A 23,069-nucleotide genomic window follows, 5' to 3' on the forward strand; every position below is an offset into this window, starting at 1 on the left:
CACTGTGCTTTGAGGGTGGGCTCCCAGCTGGTTTTGAAAGGCACTCAGGGGCACCTTCTCCCAATCTAGAGCTTTCTCTTCCCTTTTAGGCACTTGGGCCTTTTCCTGTCCTGATGAACAGTCCTAATAGCGCCCTTCATGCTGAGGGGCAAACAATGGATAAAGGGACAGTTTCCTAAGGATGGGTTCGGTATTATGGATGCTCTCCTCTGTTTTTGACATTTTGTTAAACATGGATTTTTTTGGCCTTAATTTTTATTTTAAAAATTTCAAAAACACAACATATTTTAGAATGTTGCATTAAAATTTTATTTATCTAGATTACTGGGTTCCCTGGCTCTCCCTTAAATTTTGCCCCTAATCATGGAAAGTTCAGTTCCAGCCTTTTGGGCAGAGAGGGGTATTATGGGGCCAGAGGGCCCCTGCAGATGGTGCCTGCTTCCTTAAACCCGTGACCTCGTTAATGGGAACATTTCTCTGCGCGCACCAGAGGCCAGGATCACGTTCCCAATCTGGCGCACCTCATCCACTCTCCCATCCCCTATTTCCATAGAGCTCAGGGATGACCCCAGATTCTTGAAATCCTTTCCGATCAGCTTGATTACCTAAGTATTAGTCAAGAGCAATGTACTGGGTGCCAGGCAGGCACCTGGTTAAGGCTGGGAGTGGCGGCAGATGGGCAGCGACGGAAGGGTAAGAAGCGCCCAGCGCGCCGGGGGCACCAGGATGGAGGCAGCCGGGGCGGGACGCGAACGGCTGGCAGGCTCAGCAACCGGAGGACTAACCACGGACCTCAGGGCACGTTCGGCGGGGGAAGCACGTTAGAAATCCCGACCAGAACTGACTTCCTGCCCGGGAGGCCCCGCGGCCTCGGGCTCTGGGCGCGGGCCAGGGGGCGGCGCCGCGCCGGGTCGGAGGCGCTTCCTGGGCACCGCGGGAGCAGAGGAGCGGGCGGCGCGGGACGGCGCCATGGAGGACGGCGTGCTCAAGGAGGGCTTCCTCGTTAAGAGGGTGAGTGCGCCGGAGCCTCTCCGGACACGGCCCGGGGCGGGTGTGCGGCGGCCGCCGGCTTACCTGAGCCGCGATCGGGCGGGCTGGGGCCCCCCGGGTGGAGCCGCGTGTGGTGGACGGAGGGCGGTGGCTGGGGGATGGACTTTAGCTAGAAAAGAGGGGCTGGAGGTACGGGCAAGGAGGAGAATCCCGCTCGGCTAGCGCGTGTCGGGTGCGGGCGGGCAGCTACCCTTTAGAGGACAGCTTTAAAACAACTTACTAAATACAAAGCGTCTAGGATTTAACTATGATATCTTAAAACAACAGAAGGGTGTTCTCTAGTTCCCCAAGCTCGTCCGATTAATGCATCATCTCCTGTATTCTTCGCAATAACCCATGAGCAGGGAGAATGCCTTTGTTTGTTTAGCCTCTGCTGTGCACCAGTCCTGGACGCTGTCTCTTTTAATCCTCCCAACAGTCCGACAGGTCGGTGGTCCCACCTTACCGCCTTTTCTGAAAGGGGAAAAGGAAGTTCAAAGAGACTTAAGTAGCTTGCTCAGGATCTGGACCAGTGGGTGATGGAGCAGGATCGAAGCCACTTAGGCTGCCCACTGCAGGGTGGGTATTGTTATCCCTTTATCACAGATGAGGAAACCGAGGGGCAGAAAGCTGAGATCGCTTGCCCAGAGCTCCGTGTGGCTGTGTGGTTGGTTGAGCCCTTGGGTAGAGAACCCTGGATACGGAGGGCCAGCTGTAAAGTTACATGTGAATTTTCAACAGCTCAGGGGGTCTTTGCCCCAAATCCCCTGTTGTTCAGGGGTCAGCTGTATTGTTTCTTTTCACAAATCTGGAGTTTTATTTTCCAAGCCTTCCATCCAGTCACATGTCACTTCTATGTGGTGTTCAGCCTTTCAAAATTCTATAGTTTGTACTGATTATGTTGAAAATATTGGGGGACAACTGGTTACCTTATGAGTATTAATATTATATAAATGGAACAGTTGACACTGGCGTACTTTAGATCATTCTGTTTCAGTTGTGGTTGAATCTATCATGTTATTGTTGTTGCTGTTTAGTCCTAAGTCATATTCGACTCTTTTGCAACCCCCTGGACTGCAGCCCACTGGGAACCTCTGTCCATGGGATTTACTAGGCAAGAATACTAGAATGGGCTGCCATTTCCTACTCCAAGGGTTCTTCCTGACCCAGGGATCAAACCTGCATCTCCTGCATTGGCAGGTGGATTCTTTGCCACAAAACCACCAGGGAAACCCTGAATCTATCATAGTTTATAGCAAATAAATAACTATAAGTTGTTTTTTCCTTCACTTTGGTAAGCATAAAAAGTTTTAGCCATTCTGGAAAGGAGAGGGGCAAAGATACCCACTAACATAAATTCAAGCAGACTCTGAGCAGTCTCCATCCTCACTCCTTCCGCATCACCACATGCGGCTTTTCCAACAGCAAGCAACAGTCCAGATGAAAACCAGGGATATGGGACCAAGGTAGAAAATGCAGGAAAAAGCAGCTGCGCAGGAGGGAAATTAGATTTTGAAAAGTTCTTTTTAACATTGATGTTCACACTGAACATTTATGCTAATCTAATAGCAGAGCATAAAATCTAGAGATGAGCCTTCTGGCTCTTCTACTGAGTTTCCAGCTTTGGCAGGGGGATGGGTGAAGAGGGGTGAAGGGACTCTCCATCCCATGGCCTTCCCTGACCAGCAGATCAACCCTGAGGTCCCAAGTCTCTTTCAGGTCAGTAGGGAACATAGTTATGTTATTTTACACATTATTTGACATAGGAGGGTGGGTGTGTTGTTTGCTCAAAACTGTGAGCCAGAGGAGGTGTAGGAGGCTGTGCTGGGTCAAGGGTCAGACTGGATACAAGCAGGTACAGAATTCCACGCCCGCTTCGTGTCACCGGGATTAAAATGATAAATTAGTCCTTCAGGGTTTGTGGAGGCAGCCACACCCCAGAGAGAGCACCTTTGGAGAACTTTCCCTGTGGCTTCTAAGGTGAGGGAGATGGGTGGGGGGTTTGGTGGGCATTATTGATTGTCAGGGGCTTGCCCACCAAGGCTCCTGTCCCTCTCTCCCTCACCTGAGAAGCTGCAGGAAAAGTTCCCCGAAGGTGTTGGTTGGTAGAAGAGCTGAGCCTGTTAGGCGCCTGTTGAAAACAAACCCTCTCAGATGGGCCCCTGTGGGCATCCCCGTTCCTGGGGCTTGCCTTACGTGATTTCCCACCATCACCACCACCATGCAGAGTCAGGGGAGGGTTGAAGGGAGGGGAGGATGTGAGTTCTCTTCCAGACAGGCCAGTATAGGGTGGCCCCTTAGGGAGTCCAAGGTACAGAGAAGGGAGGACAGTCAGCTTGTCTGACCCCAAAAGCCCACAGACGGGCTAGACTGAAATCCCTAGTGCTGTCCAGCCAAACCCAAAGACAAGCGTTTGGAGCTGGAGCCTGACCCCAATGGAACCGGAAGCCGCACCCTTTCCTGCAAAGTGAGGAATGGGGCCCCTTGCCCCTGCCGATAGTCCCTCCCTCCTGATCACTTAGACCTTCCCGAATTCCCCATTACTTCCCCTCTCCTCCTGGATGGTGGCAGCAGCCCCTGTGTCCAGCGGGGAAGTTGCAGGACTGTGACTGTGGGATTCCACAGATTCAAGAGGGTTTACAGTCCAGAAGTGGGGCGGGGCCCAAGCTGGCAACCCAGAGTACAGAACAGAAAGGGCAAAGCAGGAGACAGGCAGGGGCAAGATGGATTTGATTCTTAATCCAGCCCAGACAAGAAAGATGGCGAAGCTCCAGGCAAAAATGCAGGGTGCTCACTTGGCCTGGTGTTAAAGGAGGGTGCCCAGGAAGGAGGGCAGGTCTGCATGGGTAGGGCTGCTTGTCCTTCAAGAAGCGGCTGGAACACATCGGGTAGGGCTGCCTGGCTCATACCTCCTGCAACTCTCAGAAAACGACATGGCCGTGTCAACATGCTGTAACCTAGATCGCTCATCTGTAGGACTCAATCTCCAGGAAAGGCCATAAAAGCTTTAGGAATGGGACTTTCTTGGTGGTCCAGTGGTGAAAAATCTGCCCTCCAATGCAGGGAGTGTGGGTTTCATCCCTGATTGGGGAACTAAGATCCCACATGTCTTGGAACAACAAAGACCCGCTGCAGCCCCAAATAAATAAATAATAATTAAAAAAAAAAGTCTTTAGGAACAAAGTGTTATTTAGATAGAGAATAAAAACTGGAAGCTACCTACATGTCCCCTCAAATAAACAAATGATTACAAGTGAATTATGGTTATGCATAGGGCTTCCCGGAGAAGGTGATGGCACCCCACTCCAGTATTCTTGGCTGGAAAATCCCATGGACGGAGGAGCCTGGTAGGCTGCAGTCCATGAGGTCTCGAAGAGTTGGACACGACTGAGTGACTTCACTTTCACTTTTCACTTTCATGCATTGGAGAAGGCAATGGCAGCCCACTCCAGTGTTCTTGCCTGGAGAATCCCAGGGACGGCAGAGACTGGTGGGCTGCCATCTATGGGGTCGCACAGAGTCGGACACGACTGAAGTGACTTAGCAGCAGCATAGGGCTTCCCAGGTGGTGCTAGTGTTAAAGAACCTGCCTGCCAATGCAGGAGACGTAAGAGACGTGGGTTCGATCCCTGGGTCAGGAAGATCCTCTGGAGGAGGCCATGGCAACCCACTCCAGTATTCTTGCCTGGAGAATCCCACGGACAGAGGCACCTGGTGTGCTACAGTCCATGGGGTCAGAAAGAGTCAGACATGAGCGAAGCGACTTGAGCATAGCACATGGTCATGCAGATGTTAAAAATGTTTTTCATATTATAGTCCAAAGAGTGAAAATATAAATGGTATGAGAAAGGGAAAAAAAATATTGCTTGGATGAAAAAAAGACTAGAAGGAGTTCTGAAGGCTAGAATTCTGGTCGAAAGTGTCGGCAGGGCCCTGCTCCCTCTGAAGCCCGCAGGGGAAAGCCCTTCCTTGCCTCGTTTGTTTCTGGTATTTGCAGGCTCTAAAGGAAAAACCGATTTTTCCTTTACTAGGAAAAACCTAGTTCTTACTTGCTGTGTTTTTCTCTATCCTGTGACTCTCGTTTACTTTCACACAGACTACTTCACTTCTGACCTTTCTAGTCACCAAATGTGTGGAGGTTTTCCCCCACACCAAGCAATTCTCTGTGATCACTGGTGTGTGTCCTACAGTTTAACTCAGTTCTGACCCATCTACCCAGAGGCAGTCTCTGGTCCCACGGGTTAAGAGCGCAGTCTCACGAGGCTGCTTCCCCAGCCTTCCCCCACCTGCCACACACACACTTCAGATGCCAGTCTGAAGCCCAGGTTGTCACCTGTGCTCTGACTGTGTAGCCAGCCACAGATCAGAGGTTCCAGTGATCTTCTGCTTGGGAAGAATTTCTAGAAACTCTTCAAATCCCAAACTTCTGGGATTTTACAGAGGCATCATCATGTAAGCATGGCAAATTGTCAATGCCATTTTCAGCTCTTTTCTTTTCTCAAGAGAATGGGGGGCGAGGGCTGGTGGGGCTGAAAATTCCAAGCTTCTAATCAGGGCTCAGTCTTTCCAGTGGCCAGCCCTCACCAAGAAGCCCACCCAGAGTTTCCTCATTAGCACGAAAGATGCTCCTGTCACCCAAGAAACTTCAAGGGGTTCAGGAGCTCTCTACCAAGAACTGGGGGCAAGAAAAATATATGTATTTTCTGTCATCTCACACAGGACATGGCACCCCACTCCAGTACTCTTGCCTGGAGAATCCCATGGACAGAGGAGCCTGGCGGGCTGCAGTCCGCGGGGTCGCAGAGAGTTGACACCGCTAAGCGCGCACGCACGTGTGCATTGTCTCACACAGGCTCTCTTTTGTGTTCCTCGGATCCTAGGTGCTTCACTCTGATCTCTGCCTCCATCATCACATGACCATCTTCTCCCCATGTGTCTTTCAGTGTCCAAAATTTCCTCTTCATATAAGGACACTGATTATGTAAATGTTTTTAGGGCCATCCTAATCTAGTATGGGGCTTCCCTGGTGGCTCAGCTGGTATTCAAATTGCCAAAATCCATTGGATCATAGAAAAAAGCAAGAGAGTTCCAGAAAAACATCTACTTTATTGACTATGCCAAAGCCTTTGACTGTGTGGATCACAACTAACTGTGGAAAATTCTTCAAGAGATGGGAATACCAGACCACTTTACCTGCCTCCTGAGAAATCTGATTGCAGGTCAAGAAGCAACAGAACCGGACATGGAACAATGGACTAGTGCCAAACTGGGAAAGGAGCACATCAAGACTGTATATTGACACCCTGCTTATTTAACTTATATATAGAGTACATCATGCGAAATGCCAGGCTGGATGAAGCACAAGCTGGAATCAAGATTGCCAGGAGAAATATCAATAACCTCAGATATGCAGATGACACCACCCTTATGGCAGAAACTGAAGAAGAACTGAAAAGCCTCTTAATGAAAGTGAAAAAGAAGAGTGAAAAAACTGGCTTAAAACTCAACACTCAAAAAATGAAGATCATGGCATCTGGTCCCATCACTTCATGGCAAATAGATGGGGAAATAATGGAAACAGTGACAGATTTTATTTTCTTGGGCTCCAAAATCACCGCAGATGGTGAGGGCAGCCATGAAATTAAAAGACGCTTGCTCCTTGGAAGAAAAGCTATGACACACCTAGACAGCATATCGAAGAACAGAGATACTACTTTGCTGAGAAAGGTCTGCCTAGTCAAAGCTATGGTTTTACCAGTAGTCATTTATGGATGTGAGAGTTGGACCATAAAGAAAGCTGAGCACTGAAAAATTGATACTTTTGAACTGTGGTGTTGGAGAAGACTCTTGAGAATCCCTTGGACTGCAAGGAGATCAAACCAGTCAATCCTAAAGGAAATCAGTCCTGAATATTCGTTGGAAGGACTGATGCTGAAGCTCCAATTCTTTGGCCACCTGATACGAAGAACTGACTCATTGGAAAAGACCCTGATGCTGGGAAGGATCGAAGACAGGAGGAGAAGCGGACAACAGAGGATGAGATGGTTGGATGGGATCACCGACTCGATGGACATGAGTTTGAGCAAGCTCTAGGAGTTGGTGATGGACAGGGAAGCCTGTCGTGCCGCAGTCCATGGGGTCACAGAGTGGGACATGACTGAGTGACTGAAGTGAACTGAACTGAATGACTTCATCTTAACCTGATTACATCTTCAAAGACCCGATTTCCAAATAAGACCTCACTCACAGATCCCCCGGGTTAGGACTTCAACATGTCTTTTGCAGGGACATAATTCAACCCATAGTAAGTACCATCTCTGCTTCTTCAGGATTGTAGGGTCTTGGGCAAGACCTTTCTGGGCCTCAGTTTCCTCATTATGAAACTTAGGGAGTTTAGATTCTTTACCATCTGAGCTACCAGGGAAGCCCATAGTATTTTATAGCCTTTTTCAAAGGGTCCTCCAGCTGTAAAATTCTGTGCTTCCTAAGCCCAGGCCTAGGGTTACATCCCATCTTATGGACTCTCCTTACCCCTAACAGGGCGCTAAGCCATTCATGGTCCAAATGACCTCTGATCCCCACCAGCTGCTTATAGACAAGGAGCCTGGAGAAGGTAGAAGATGCCCAGGTGAAGGGAGGCCTGAGTTCTTTTCCCACTATACCAGCATATTTTTGGTTTTTAACACCCTTTACCTGCTGACTTTGGGTCAGTCTCTTATACCCTCTCAGTATGGCGTAGCTTATCTGTAGAGCTGGGATCCATCCTGTTTTGTGGGTTGTTACAGGAACCTCTAGCCGAGCTGCCCACTCCCTCTGGCCGACTTTAATTCAGCTGTTCTGCTGCAGTGCAGTCTTTAGGGACTCCCCTCCAGCCATAGTGAGGTCACCAGCTGCTTCAAGTGCTCTACCTACAAAGTGAGCCCATCTCATCAGCCTTTCTCAGACTGCTCTCCTTTGCTGTCAGACTGGCGCCTTAGTTGCTCATAATGCAGTGCTCTCTAGCAAGTTTGAACAGAAGGGTAACTTGGAAATATTTGGGAGGACAGCCAGGGACAGTGCAGCCAGACAAAAATACCCCGCAGCACCAGGAGGCATCTCTAGTGCAAACATCCTGCCGACGCTGTTTATCACTTGTTCCGGATAACTCTGGGGGCTGAGTGTCAGAAGACCCTGTCCTTCCACCACTAGCCTGCCACCTTGGTGGCTGCCAACATGCATCGGTGCCCCATGTGCAGGCCTGGCAGCCCCCTAGCCACCTCCCTGTTCCCCTCATGCCGGAAATTCTGGGAAATGTGGCGGTTCGTCCAGGAAATGTAGCCTTATCTGCGTGTTAGTTTGTTCTACTCAACATCTGTTGGTTTCACCTTTCTCCCTAGCATCTCCAGGCCCCTTTCTTCTTTCTCTGTTGCTTTAGTTTATGAGGGCTCCTGTAACAAAAGACACAGATGGGATCACCTAAGCAACAGAGATTTATTTTCTCACAGTTCTGGAGGCTGGAGTCTAAGGTTTAAAGCGTCGAAGGTTTGGTTTCCTCTTAGGCCATCTCCTCAGCTCGCCCATGCATGGCACCTCTGGCTGTGTGCCCACACAGTCTTTCCTCTGTGTGCAGGCCTCCCTGACATCTGTGTGTCCAAATTTCCTCTTCTCATGAGGCCCCCAGTGAGATTGGATTAAGACCCAAGTAATGGCCTCATCTGGGCTTCCCAGGTGGTGCTAGTGGTAAAGAACCCATCTGCCAATGCAGGAGACGTAGGAGAAGCAGGTTCAATCCCTGGATGGGGAAGATTCCCCTGGAGGATGGAATGGCAACGCACTCCAGTATTCTTGCCTGGAGAATCCCAGGGGAGCCTGGTGGGCTACAGTCCATAGGATGCCAAACAGTTGGAAAGAAATGAAGTGACTTAGCATGCACACAATAGCCCCATTTAACCTAATCACCTCCTTAAAGACCTTCTCTTCAAATACAGTCACATTCTAAGGTAGTGGTGATTCTTGGGTAGGGAAGATCCCCTGGAGAAGGGATAGGCTACCCATTCCAGTATTCTTGGGCTTCCTTGGTTGCTTAGGTGGTAAAGAATCTGCCTGCAATGTGGGAGACCTGGGTTCAATCCCTGGGTTGGGAAGATCCCCTGGAGGAGGGCCTGGCAATGCACTCCAGTGTTCTTGCCTGGAGAATCCCCATGGACCGAGGAGTCTGGCAGGCTACCGTCCATGGGATCGCAAAGAGTCAGGCATGACTCAGTGACTACGCACAGCACAAGGTGGAGGTGGGGGAGCGGTTGGGGCGTCAACTATGAATTTGGGAGAAGGGCATAATGCAGCCCAGAATGCCTATGTTTTGAGACTATTTCGCCTCCTCTCCTTCACCTGACACCGGCCCCCAGGCCGTCAGCTTAGATGGCAGTCTCCTCTCTCTGCACCAGCCACACCTGTGTGCTGGCAGTTCACTGCCTTTACTGCTAATGCTGCGCTTGAACCCCCTCAGCAGGGGCTCATCGAGCAAGGAGACCTGCGTCTGGGCCACGTGGAGAGCAGTGCAGGACCCTCATTGCTGGAGTTAGAGCCAAATCTTTTTCATTTCTTTAAACATGTCAGCTTGTGTCAAGAACAGCCATCAGCCACCATGTGATGTGGATTCTTGGTACAGGATAGAGTGAAGAGAGCAAAACTGTAAAATTCAGCTTGACATATCTGTCCTCTCGTGGGCACAGCACACACACCATGTAATGTAATGACACTTAGACGTATTAGTAAACTCTTGTCAGATTAACTGTTAAAAGTCATATTTAGGGTAGGAGGGAGGCTCAAGAGGAAGGGGATATATGTATGCATGTGGCCGATTCACTTCATTGTACAACAGAAACTAGCACAACTTTGTAAAGCAATTATATTCCAATTCAGTCACTCAGTTGTGTCTGACTATTTGCAGCACACCAGGCTTCCCTGTCCATCACCAACTCCCAAAGCTTACTCAAACTCATGTCCATCTAGTAGATGATACTGTCTAACCATCTCATCCTCTGTCATCCCCTTCTCTTCCTTCCTTCAGTCTTTCCCAGCATCAGGGTCTTTTCCAATGAGTCAGTTCTTTGCATCAGGTGGCCAAAGTTTTGGAGCTTCAGCTTCAGCATCAGTCTTTCCAATGAATATTCAGGACTGATTTCCTTTAGGATTGACTGGTTTGATCTCCTTGGAGTCCAAGGGACTCTCAAGAGTCTTCTCCAACACCACAGTTTGAAAGCATCAGTTCTTTGGCGCTCAGCTTTCTTCATAGTCCAGCTCTCACATCCATACATGACTACTGGAAAAACCATAGCTTTGACTAGACGGACCTTTGTTGGCAAAGTGATGCCTCTGCGTTTTAATATGTTGTCTAGGTTTGTCATAGCTTTTCTTCCAAGGAGCAAGTGTCTCTTAATTTCATGGCTGCAGTCACCATCTACAGTGATTTGGAGCCCCCCAAAATAACGTCTCTCACTGTTCCCATTATTTCCCCATCTATTTGCCATGAAGTGATGGGACCAGATGCCATGATCTTAGTTTTCTGAATGTTGAGTTTTAAGCCAACTTTTTCACTCTCCTTTTTCACTTTCATCAAGAGGCTCTTCAGTTCTTCTTCACTTTCTGCCATAAGGGTGGTATCATCTGCATATCTGAGGTTATTGATATTTCTCCCGGCAATCTTGATTCCAGCTTGTGCTTCATCCCGCCTGGTATTTTTCATGATGTACTCTATATATAAGTTAAATAAGCAGGGTGACAATTAAATATATAGATATAAATATTTAATATATATGGATGTATAAGTATATATTTAATATTCCAATTAAATATATATGTATATGGAAAAGTGAAAGAGTTAGTCACTCAGTTGTATCTGACTCTTTGTGACCCCATGGACTCTAGCCTGCCAGGCTCCTCTGTCCATGGGATTTTCCAGGCAAGAATACTGGAGTGAGTAACTATTCCCTCCTCCAGGGGATCTTCCCTACCCAGGGACTGAACCCAGGTCTCCTGCATTGCAGGCAGATTCTGTACCATCTGAGCCACCAGGAAAACCTATATATATGCCATACCTAGCTGCCACAGTAAATTCTGTTTGGCTTAGACCAGTGCTCACACAGTCAACCCCTTCAACAATTTCCAGTTCCCTAACACACTCAGTGCAGACCTGCTGAGCATTAAACAGAATTGCAGCATCATAGATGTGACAACTGAAGGGGCCTTGGAAATGAATCAGTGCTGGGTCAGGAAACCAGTGAATCGGGGACAGTCTCTGATTCAAATAAAGTGCATCTCTCTTGGTTAGAATCCAGCCCTAATTGGGCTCTGCTCTGGGAAATATGCCAAGAAAGTCGCTTTCATGAGCGTGTGCAAAGCTATTCCATTCTGATTCTTCAGCAGACATTCCCCCATCCACCTGCCTGTTTTGTCCATTGGCTCCATGACCCATCTGGGAGCCCCCCAGACTCCCCTGCCTTTTAGGTCTGTCACACCAGGTTAGGTAAGATGGTTAGGGTTCTTAATTTGTGGCTTCACTTTACAAATTGCCCACATCCCTCAACTAGTAACATTTTGTTGTTGGGGGGGAGATATATCCTAAGGGGAAAAAATTAGAGATGCAGATCAAAACTTACGTGCAAGGATATTCATTATGGAGTTGTTTATAATAGTTAAAAAAAAAAGGAAACCTCAGTTGCAAACAACAGGAGATGGGCAAGGAAATGATACATCCTCTTGTTGGTTATTAAAAGACATGTTTTAAAGAAATTTAATAGTGTGAGAAGATGCTTGGCAAAGTCAACAAGAGAAAGACTGGAAAATAAAACTATACGTAATATGCTCTTGATTAAAAAAAACTAAAAGTGAAAAAGACAAAGGAAATACGAGGTATTAATAGGACCTCTCTCTTGTTTATATTTATTTATTTGGCTGTGCTGGGTCTTCACTGGGGCATATAGGATCTTTAGTTGCAGCAGGTGAACTCTTAGTTGCTGCAGGTGGGATCTAGTTCCCAGACCAGGGATGGAACCCACGCCTCCTACACTGAGAGCTCAGAGTCTTAGCCACTGGACCATCAGAGAAGTCCCTAGGATCTTTTCTTCTGTGTACTTTGCAGTTTCTTTCAAGGCTTATAATCACAGGAAAAAAGAACAAATGGGAACTAGCAAGTCAACGCCAAAGGCTTTGTTACATACTCAAAAGAGATGACAAAGAGATCCAAAGCTCACAATTTCTTCATGAAAATGAAAATAAACATATAATTTGGAATAGGATCTGTTGGCTCTTAAGGACATTATTGGGATAATTGGTGAAACTTGAGTGGAGTTTATGGAACAGAGGAAAATAACATATTTATGTAAATTTCCTAATGTTGATAATTGTATTGTGGTTATGTTGGAAATACTTTTTATTTTTTGGTAGGAGACACAAAATATTGAGAAGCATCAATATTAACATATGGAGCATCATGTTAAAAACTAACTCTTAAATGGTTTTGTAAAAGTTTTTTTTTGTAAAAAGTTTTATGCTTGTCTTCAGCTTTTCTCTGAATTAAAATTATTTCAAAATTAAAAAATAAAATTAAACTAAGCAAGAGAGAGAGTGCTGTCTCCTTACTGGAAAGTTGATCCCATGGCACAGTCTGACCACCTGTGCAACGAGACTCCTCTCCCTATGACCAGGTCGTCCCCTCGGCCACCTCACCTCAGGGCTCTCCTATCTGTCCTCAGGGTCACATTGTCCACAACTGGAAAGCGCGGTGGTTCATTCTTCGGCAGAACACGCTGCTATACTACAAGTTCCAGGGGGGTCGGAAAGTGACCCCTCCCAAGGGCCGCATCCTTCTGGACGGCTGCACCATCACCTGCCCCTGCCTGGAGTATGAAAACCGACCGGTAAGTGAAGGCCCTCCTTCCCAGCGCCTCCCTCCCGCTGCCTGGACCACCCCCTTCCCTGGCCTCTTAGGCGAAGGCAGTGTGCGTCATGGTAAGAGCTGAGTTACTGGAAAACCTAGACTCAAATCCTCGCTGCGCCACATACCAGGCACGTGACCTTGGGCAGGTAATCAAACCTCTCTGAGCCTGAGTTCCTCGTCTATAAACTGGGATAATGTAATGACCCCTGACTGTCGCTCACAGCTATGATGAGGATCATGAAGGTAATGGTGGGTCAAAACACTTGTAGCCTAGGAGGTACCCCACAGATGTGAGTAGTTACTGCGACTTCAGGTTCAACAGGATGGATTTCATCCCCCAGGGGTACGTGTTACAAAAGTCAGGAGCAGCTCAACCCTAAAGAGAACCTGAATGAATCATTTACCGTCTACCATCAGAAAAGAATCTGAATTAATACTTTACTGAGGGCTCAGTAAGTGCCAAGAAATTCACTAGGCTTGGAGAAGTCAAGGAAGAAAATTGTACGATTGGTTCTTTCAGTTAATGATCTTGTTATGAAAGCAAATGGTTAATTGAAAAACAGTTCCAAATGTTGGTACAGATATTATTGGCCACAGAGAACACTGTCTTGCTGAAAAGGAGGAAGATGCCCTTGCAAGCCATCTGGCTCAGCTCCAACTTTGGGTTGGATGGAGATTCGGGCATGAACTGGTTGAGAAAGTTTAAACCATATTATATGAAGAGTGTGTGAAAGACTTGGGATGATTAGACCCAATCAAGAAGAAGATCAGACGTAGACACAGACTTATGGACACGGGGGCGGGACAGGGGGGTTGAGGAAGGAGAAGGTGGGATGTATGGAGAGAGTGATATGGAAACTTACATTACCTTATGTAAAATAGCCAATGGTAATTTGCTGTATGACTCAGGGAGCTCAAACTGGGGCTCTGTAACAACCTAGAGGGGTGGGATGGGGAGGGAAATAGTAGGGAGGTTCAAGAGGGAGGGGACACGGGTATGCTATGGCTGATTCGTGTTGATGTTGGCAGAAACCAACACAATAGTTTAGTTGCTAAGTCATGTCCGACTCTTGCGATCCCATAGACTGTAGCTCCTCTGTCCATGGGATTCTCCAGGCAAGAATACTGGAGTGGGTTGCCATCTTCTCCTCCAGGGGATCTTCGTGACCCAGGGATTGAACCTGGGTCTCCTGCATTGCAGGCAGATTCTTTACCAACGGAACTACTGTAAAGCAATTATCCTTCAATTAAAAATAAATACATTCGGACTTTTGGACTCAGAGGGAGAGGGAGAGGGTGGGATGATTTGGGAGAATGGCATTCTATCATGTATACTATCATGTAAGAATTGAATCGCCAGTCTATGTCTGACGCAGGATACAGCATGCTTGGGGCTGGTGCATGGGGATGACCCAGAGAGATGTTATGGGGAGGGAGGTGGGAGGGGGGTTCATGTTTGGGAACACATGTAAGAATTAAAGATTTTAAAATTAAAAAAAAAAAAAGTAACTACTAAAAAAAAATAAAATAAAAATTAAAAAAATAAAATAAAATGAACTGTTAATTTTAGAATAGTTTTAGATTTATTGAAAAATTGTGAAGAGATTTCCCATATACCTCACATCTAGTTTTTCCCATTATTAACATTATATCTTGCATTATTAGTATATTATATGTGCTATAATTAATGAAATGATAAGTCAAATAAAGTTCATATTTTATTCAGAAAAAAATAAAAATAAATACATTTTTAACATAAATAGAAAAGAAGATGATCGAAAGGAGCAGAACTGAGTTCCTTCGGGGTAGGCGTTGATAGCCTCATAGGTCAGATGAAGGCACTGAGAGGCTCAGCGGGTCCTTTAATGTGCCCAAGCGACTGTAGCTATGGCTCTAGCCCAGTCTCACCTGGAAGCCTGTGTGTTTCCCTCTTTAGCACAGGGGCTCTCGTAAGAGGTGAGCTTAATCGAGAAGGCAGAATCGGGAGCAGAGAGACCAAGGCCCCAGGATGCAGACTCTGTGCTAACTAGACTATTCAAAGGGGCCAAGGTGGCGAACTCTGTCACTGGCGGTGTCTAAGGGAATCTTTAAAGGCCCAGTAGCTGGGACGTGGTCGAGGGGTGAGGCATTCGGCAGTCACTGGATCAGGTGGTCTCCCAGATCTGCTTCGGTTCTGTCATTTTTGCTGCCCAGCCAGCTTTCTCTCTCTCTCTCTCAGCCTGGCCTGACTGGCTGTCTCTTCCCACAGCTCCTCATTAAGCTGAAAACTCAAACATCCACGGAGTACTTCCTGGAGGCCTGTTCTCGAGAGGAGAGGGACGCCTGGGCCTTTGAGATAACAGGAGCCATCCACGCGGGGCAGCCGGGGAAGGTCCAACAGCTTCACCTACTGAAGAACTCCTTCAAGCTGCCCCCTCACATCAGCCTGCAGTGAGTGCCCGGCCCTGCCCTCAGCCTGCCTGGCTTTGCTGCGGCCTCTGCTGTCTGCATGCCTCAGGGAGGGGGCCTCTGTGGCTGCTACACAGGCCTGGCTGCTGCTGCAACTGTGCTCCAGGGCCTGCTGACATTGTTTTCTCTATGTGGGAGTGGCCCTGCCAGCCTGCCCTGGTAACTTCTTGGGGTCCCTGCTGCTCCTGCCCCCCTCAGTGTCTTGACCCCCTCCCTTCAGTGTCAACTGGGATGCTCAGGGCTATAAAAACAGCTCCCCAGGAATCTCCACTCACCAAGTCATTAGTCTTGTATGCAGCCTGGTGGCAAGAACATGTGTTCTGTTAAGAGCTGCATTCTTATTCTGTGGGATTCTTCATCCGTCATCCGTTCACTCGTTTAAGAAATGGTTACTGAGTGCCTGCTGCATGCCATACATCGCTCTAGGTGCTCACGCAGATGGGCATAAACGGAAGTCTCATCTCAGGGGCTTTCCAGCTCAAGTACCTAAATAGACAATGAGAAAAGGTCTGCCATTGGTGGCAGGGATTGTCCCACAGAACAGAAGGGAAGCAGGTCAGTGGTGGCAGTGATACTATAAAGTAGGGAAGGATGAAAGGAATTCCCATCATGGAAATTGTTATATCCATGCATCTGCAGGAAATGCCCACTAACCTTGCAGGAAGCAGAACTTCCCAGGCTTACCAAAAAACTCCATACCAGGCTCTGGAATCTTGATTGTTCATCTTTGTTGTTCAGTCGCTAAGTCGCATCTGACTCTTCGTGACCCCGTGGACTGCAGCACACCAGGCCACCCTGTTCCTCACTATCTCCCGGAGTTTGCCCTAGTTCATGTACATTGTATCAGTGGTGCCATCCAACCATCTCATCCTCTGTTGCCCTCTTCTCCTTCCCCTCAGTCTTTCCCAGCATCAAGGTCTTTTCCAGTGAGTCGGCTCTTTGTATCAGGTGGCCAAAGTACTAGAGCTTCAGCATCAGTCCTTCCAATGAATATTCATGGTTGATTTCCTTTAGGATTGACTGGTTTGGTCTCCTTGCTGTCCGAGGGACTCTCAAGAGTCTTCTCCAGCACCACAGTTCGAAAGCATCATATGTGCATCTAGGGCGTGGCTAACCCATGGTGAGTGCAGGGAGGACCAACAGGAGATGAGAGTGGGTTCAAGTGATGGGTGACTTTCAGGAAGTAGCTGGAGGAGTTTGGACTTTATGCAGCAGATTATAGATAATTCTTTTGTTTTTAAATTAAGTCACAGCTCTTTAGTTTTACTAGAAACAGAATACCTGTCTAGCATAGAAGTATTAGAACATTTAGATGAACAAGAAGAAATGTTCCCCAATCCTACCTCTCAAATTCTGATGCATAACAGAGTACCCCTCTTTCTCTGCGATGTGTATTATGCCACTTGCCATGTGCTTTATACCCTCAGCAGTGGCTCATGGACCCACCCTCATTCCTGTCAATGTGATGAGGGTCTCTTCTCTTTTGCCTTCCTTCCGTGTAGTCGCATCGTGGACAAGATGCGTGACACTAGCTGTGGAATCCGGCCAAGCCCCAACATGGTGCAGGGAAGCACCTACAAAAAGACCTTCATAGGTGAGCCCCTGACCCCTACCCCACCCCCAGGGCCGGACCAGGCACTGGAGAACTGGGGCTTGGTGACTTGGGACTCAGTGGTGTTGAGGCCTGAGCTGCCTGGCAGCCAACGGGGCAGCCTGAGAGGTGGGTGCGGCCACAGCTCTGGGCAGTGGGGTTGGCATTTGGTCTGCTCCAGGGCCAAGCCCCAAGGCTGTTCCAAGGCTGCCCCAGGGGTCAAGGTCAATGAGGTCACAGCCAGGCACCCCTGAGGAAGCTGGTCTGGAGCCTGTTGTCTTGACGGGTGCTGCCCTTGCCCCGCTGCAGGCTCCTCCCTGGTGGATTGGCTCCTCTCCAGCGGCTTTGCAGCCAGCCGTCTGGAGGCTGTGACGCTGGCCTCGGTGCTCATGGAGGAGAACTTCCTTCGGCCAGTAGGCACCCGAAGCACGGGAGCCATTCGCTCGGGGGATCTGTCTGAGCAGTTCCTGGATGACTCCACGGCCCTGTACACATTCGTAAGTGAGGGCCTGGGTTCCTCTTGGCACGGGAGCAGAGAGAGGAAGAGGCTGCCGAGTGTGGGCCAGGGGTCCACGGTCAGCGGGGAGAAGCCTAGGGCTCAGGGTGGAGGGGACAGCTTCACCCCCAGGTGGAGTGGGAGTTTCCTTTCCCCTGTGGGAGCTTCCCCAGCCTGGTGCTGGGATGTGTTGGTAAGAGAGTCCTTGTCTCTCCTTCCTACCAGGCTGAGAGCTGCAAGAAGAAGATAAGTCCCAAGGAAGAAATCAGTCTCAGTACCATGGAGTTAAGTGGCACTGTGGTGAAGCAAGGCTATCTGGCCAAGCAGGTATGGTACGACCCGCCTTGGAGCAGGGAGGAGGTGGACAGCCCTCAACCTCGGGGGAGGCAGGAACCCCCACAAAGGGTGGGAAGGGCTGAGACTCCAGAGGGCGCTAGTTGTCAGCAGCATCTGCTAAGTCAGGGTCCGGCGGTGGCACAAGGGAGCCAAGGCAAGGGATCGGCACAAGTCCGTGCCCGTAGGAGTCCCAGACAAGCAGGCCTAAGGCTTTAGAAGAGTGAAGGTGGGAGGATGTGACTACAAGCTGTCACCCGTGAGCCATACATCCTTTCTTTGCCTCAGGGGCACAAGAGGAAAAACTGGAAGGTGCGGCGCTTTGTTTTGAGGAAGGACCCGGCTTTTCTGCATTACTACGACCCTTCCAAAGTGAGTGCCTTGTTATGCTTCTAGACACGTCTCTCCCCAACAGAGCCGGGGCTGGTTCCACCTCCAGCCTTCCTCCCAGCCTCCCAACCATAACTTCCACCCACGATGCCTTTCCTTCCACAAGTTGCAAACTGCTCCTCCCAGTCTGACCTCTCTTTTCTTTCATCACATCGTCGCCTGCTCAGTTGATCCTGCTCAGTGGATCTTCATTGTTTTGGGAGGAAAAACATCTTTCAGTTCCTCCAAAGCTGGCTGTGTGCCTACGAAGGGGGAGCTGAGCTGATGAAGAGACTCCTGACTGGTGCTTTCCAGCCTCTTTTCACCCCTTTCCACCCAAACAGGCTGTGAATTCTGCCCCCTCATCCTCTTTTCCCCACCAATGTTTTGAAAGGTTTCTTTTACCATTTAATATTTAAGCCATAATTCTGAGTTTCAAATAATAAGTATTACTGCATGCTCAGTTGATCTAATTCCAATCAAAAGAACAGAAACATGGCCTTTTAGTCAGCGTGTTCAGCCTTGTCTTGGTAGATGTGTGATTTTCATTTGTTAAAATAATGAAGAGTGGGCATTCAGTCAGGAACCCAACCCTAAGCCGAGAACATGAAGGAGCTTGAAGGAGCCCCCGGGGACCCTGCTAGACCACAAGGAGGGCTAAAGGGCAGGGAGGGGCGTGGTGCTGATGTGATTGGCTGTGAAATGAAGCTCAGACTTCCTCACTCATGCAGATAACTTGCCATGGGATGTCCCAAGTTCAGCCTCATCTTCTGTTACAAACGACTCTCACGGACTAATTCTTTAGCAGGCTGACTGAGGGTGGTATGATGAGAGCATGATTCTTCTGTTTTTATTGCTCAGTACTTCAGTCCTTTCTGACTCTTTGTGACCCCATGGACTGCAGCACACAAGCCTTCCCTGTCCTTCACCATCTCCCAATTTGCTCAAACTCATGTCTGTTGAGTCAGTGATGCTATCTATCTCATCCTCTGTCTCCCATTTCGTCTCCTGCCCTCAATCTTCCCCAGCATCAGGGTCTTTTCCAATGAGTCAGTTCTTCACATCAGGTGGCCAAATTATTGGAGCTTCAGCTTCAGCCTAGTACTTCCAATGAATTATTCAGGATTGATTTCCTTTAGGATCGACTGGTTTGATCTCCTTGCAGTCCAAGGGCCTCTTAAGAGTCTTCTCCAACACCACAATTCAAAAGATTCTGTTCTGCAGTGCTCAGCCTTCTTTATGGTCCAACTGTCACATCCGTTCATGACTACTGGAAGAACCATAGCTTTGACTATACGGACCTGCAAAGTGATGTCTCTGTTTTTTAATATGCTGTCTAGATTTGTCATAGCTTTCCTTCCAAGGAGCAAGCATGTTTTAATTTCATGGCTGCAGTCACTGTCTGCAGTGATTTTGGAGCCCAAGAAAAGAAAATCTGTCCCAGGTTCTACTTTTTCGCCATCTATTTGCCATGGAGTGATGGGACCGGATGCCATGATCTTAGTTTTTTGAATGTTGAGTTTTAAGCCACTCTCCTCTTTCACCCTCATTAAGAGGTTCTTTAGTTCCTCTAAATGGCTTTTTGCCATTGGAGTAGTATCATCTGCATATCTGAGGTTGTTGATATTTCTCCTGGCAATCTTGATTCCAGCTTGTGATTCATCCAATCTGGCATTTCTGCATATAAGTTAAATAAACAGAGTGACAACATCCATCCTTGACGTCCTCCTTTTCCCAAGTGTGCACCAGTTGTTCCATGTAAGCTTCTAACTGTTGCCTCTTGACTTGCATACAGGTTTCTCAGGAGACAGGAAATGTGGTCCAGTTATTTCCATCTCTTTAATAAGAGTTCTTTGCCTTCACACAGTCCCTAATCAGCTCTCCTTTCCTTTGCAGGAAGAGAACCGGCCAGTGGGTGGGTTTTCTCTTCGTGGCTCCCTGGTGTCAGCTCTGGAGGATAATGGCGTTCCTGCTGGTAAGGGGCAACTTTGGCTCCATCCTCATCTCAGGGTCCTCCCTCCTGCTCTCTCAGTAATGCTCTGCTGATGATGGACGAAGCTGCGGGGCCTGAGAGGGGCTTTCTCAGTGAGACAATGAATGGTGTGAATTCTGAAGCCAATTTCAAAATCAGAGAAAGGGCACGTGGGGGTATTCTTAGTGTTTTAACAACACAACTAAATGATTCTCTTTAATATTCTTTCCCATCCTTTTCTGTGCTTACTGGCCCATAAGCTTCCACCTAAGCACAATAGCTTACAATAGTGTATAAAGTTTGACAACACAGTTTAATATGTTATGCTAATTTCATACTAGACAGCTAAGGCAGGTAGTATTATTCTCAACTTATGGATGGGAAGATTGAGGTTCAAAGAAATTAAACAATTCCAGTCAAATCCCACATCTGTCCATGCTTTTAACATAAACCTACTGGACTTTTGATGTGAGACTGCAGACTTACGGTTAGCATAGAGGGCAGACCAAGAGGTCTTCCAAGAACGTTCAGACATAAAACTAGCAGGCCTTAAGACACAGATGAGGGAGAGGGGATGGACGGGAGGCAAGTAGGAAAGCATGCCTCTGGTGGGATTTCCTAACCATATATGTACACTTGTACTAAGAACTACTTCATTATGTGTTTTTGTCTCAGTGACTTTCAGCTGTTCGCAGCTGAAAGCAGACATGGATATTCACTCACTGATTTCTTTTTTTCTTCCTGCCTAGGGGTTAAAGGGAATGTCCAGGGAAATCTCTTCAAAGTGATTACTAAGGATGACATACACTATTATATCCAGGCCAGCAGCAAGGCTGAGCGTTCAGAGTGGATTGAAGCTATCAAGAAGCTAACGTGACAAGGATCTGAGGGAATGGGACTGAGATTCCTCCCTCTTACCAGATGACACAGGATTTCCCGGACAATGGGAGTATGTTAAAATTTTTAACTTTTTATATTTCGTATGGCTTTGGAGTGAGATTGAGGGAGTTCCTTAAAGTTGGCAGTGGTGCTATTGCCTTCCCCACCTTCATTTACAGTTAACCTGTAAATGCTGAAGCAGCCTTGTCAGCCAAGTCAGCACCTTGACTTTCGCCCATTATCACATCCAGCCCCTCCTTGGGTACCAAAGTGGGTCTCCCTTGTCACACTAACTGGCCATGTAATACTCAACAAAACACTATAACCTCATGATGGAGCTCTCCGAAATGCTGTCAGCACCTCTTAACTCCTTTGGAATGAATAAAAATTGACACTTGTTCCTGGCTATTAGAATCCCTATACAAAGTTTCAGTTTTCAAAGGTTTTGCATGCTTAAGGCTATACGAATTATTAGGGAAGCTGATTATAAAAACATCTCAAGTGAGCTTAAAGCCTCATCTTAAAGTGGGGATGGGGGCAAAATCTTGAATGAAATATTGTTTTGTTTTGAAAAAGCCTTCATTAAGTATTACACATTGCAGAAAAGAAATCATGGACTCAGTTGGATTAGTCACATACATAAAATTACAGCTTTTCTGTGAAAAAAGAAAAAAGTTGTTTAGAAAGATGCAGAGCAGGAACTTTCTAAAAGAGATAAAGATGTCAATGGGAGAATTAAATCAAAGCATGACATTTTAGTTTTAGAATGAAGATTAACGGAGACAAATAGGTACCAAGAAGCTTCATCAGTTAGGTTAATCTGAAGCAGTGAAAAGTCTGTATCATACAGTGTCTTTAAAAACATTTTTATTACTTTCAAGCTTAATACAGTAATCTGCCAGTACAACTGCTTAGACTTCCTTCAATGGATATGTAACTTACATTTAAGGGGCGTGAACACCTCCAAAGTGCTTAAGTAAAAGTTCATTCCTTTCAATAGTTTGAACTATCTTCTCTTGATCTTGTCTAGAATACCTGATCATTGAGATCAGGAATTCCAAGCTAATGAGGTTTTACTTTATTCCTTACATTGTAAGAGGCTGCCTTTAAAGCACCATTTTCCATTTGGCATCTCACCAAGGTCTGTCTTTTTTTTTTTTTTTTTTATTGCTTTTTGCTGTCAATATAGGTTTTTATCTGAATTAAGCTGCATTTGGTTTGATGGCTTCTTGATTATAACTTGGCACAATTACACCCCACTCTGTACAGTAGGTATCAGTATCATGAGTTGAAAAGTAGTTGACTATCACTTTGAGGCAAATCATGGGACAGTTCTTGCCAAGGGCACTAGCACTTGAATTTTTAAAATTCCTAACCATTTAAATTGCTTTTACTGTAGAAGTTAACTAGGTCAAGTAAGGCCATCTGTGGGTTTCCACTAAGTGTTTAAGCATTTATCCTCAAGTACTGGCTTGTCTCGTTTTACTAGAAAACATGAAAAATCATTTGGATGTTTGTATTTTTCCGGCCATTTAAAATTTTCAACTAATACCTAAATGAGACTCAAACTATTGCTAATTTTCAGTTATGAGTTGATAACCACTTGACCTCAAAGACAGAACTGGGAGTAGATGAAACTGTCAATTTCTAGTGAGTCTTTATGCAGAGAGATTCAAAATTTGGGTAAACTGATCACTTATCTTTTGTCAATCCATTCAAGCTTTTAGAACTGGGTGTGATCTTCTCATATTTGAAAATGATACTTTTAGGTCAGCAGGGAAAGTTTACTTAGCTCTTTCCATCATCAGTGAGGTATTGATCTTTTTCTCTGGCAAGGGTCATAAATTTGCAAAATTGTTGTGGAATTAAACAAAAGGCCTGCATAGGATATAAACCACTCACCACGGATGCCACCAGTATTTCTCAACAGTTATGGCTTTTGAAGTATTAAAAAATCCAGTGAACAAAGTGAAAATTCAATTCCTCTGATTACAACAAACATTTAAGGAGCACCTGTTATATAGTTTGATAACAT

General features: G+C 47.0%; 1 protein-coding gene across 1 annotated transcript; it reads left to right on the forward strand.

Annotated features, from left to right (window-relative positions):
- The first annotated feature begins 935 nt into the window (after positions 1 to 935).
- On the forward strand, positions 936 to 21,463 carry PLEK2 (pleckstrin 2). The gene is made up of 9 exons (XM_068965864.1): positions 936 to 1,011; positions 12,762 to 12,926; positions 15,195 to 15,376; positions 16,897 to 16,988; positions 17,295 to 17,482; positions 17,707 to 17,808; positions 18,103 to 18,186; positions 20,080 to 20,158; positions 20,905 to 21,463. The coding sequence occupies exons 1-9, from the start codon at positions 970 to 972 to the stop codon at positions 21,030 to 21,032; spliced, it is 1,062 nt and encodes a 353-aa protein (XP_068821965.1). The 5' UTR covers positions 936 to 969; the 3' UTR covers positions 21,033 to 21,463.
- Positions 21,464 to 23,069: the final 1,606 nt, after the last annotated feature.

Source organism: Capricornis sumatraensis, chromosome 2 (genome assembly GCF_032405125.1).
Source record: "Capricornis sumatraensis isolate serow.1 chromosome 2, serow.2, whole genome shotgun sequence".
NCBI classification, from domain to species: Eukaryota; Metazoa; Chordata; class Mammalia; order Artiodactyla; family Bovidae; genus Capricornis; species Capricornis sumatraensis.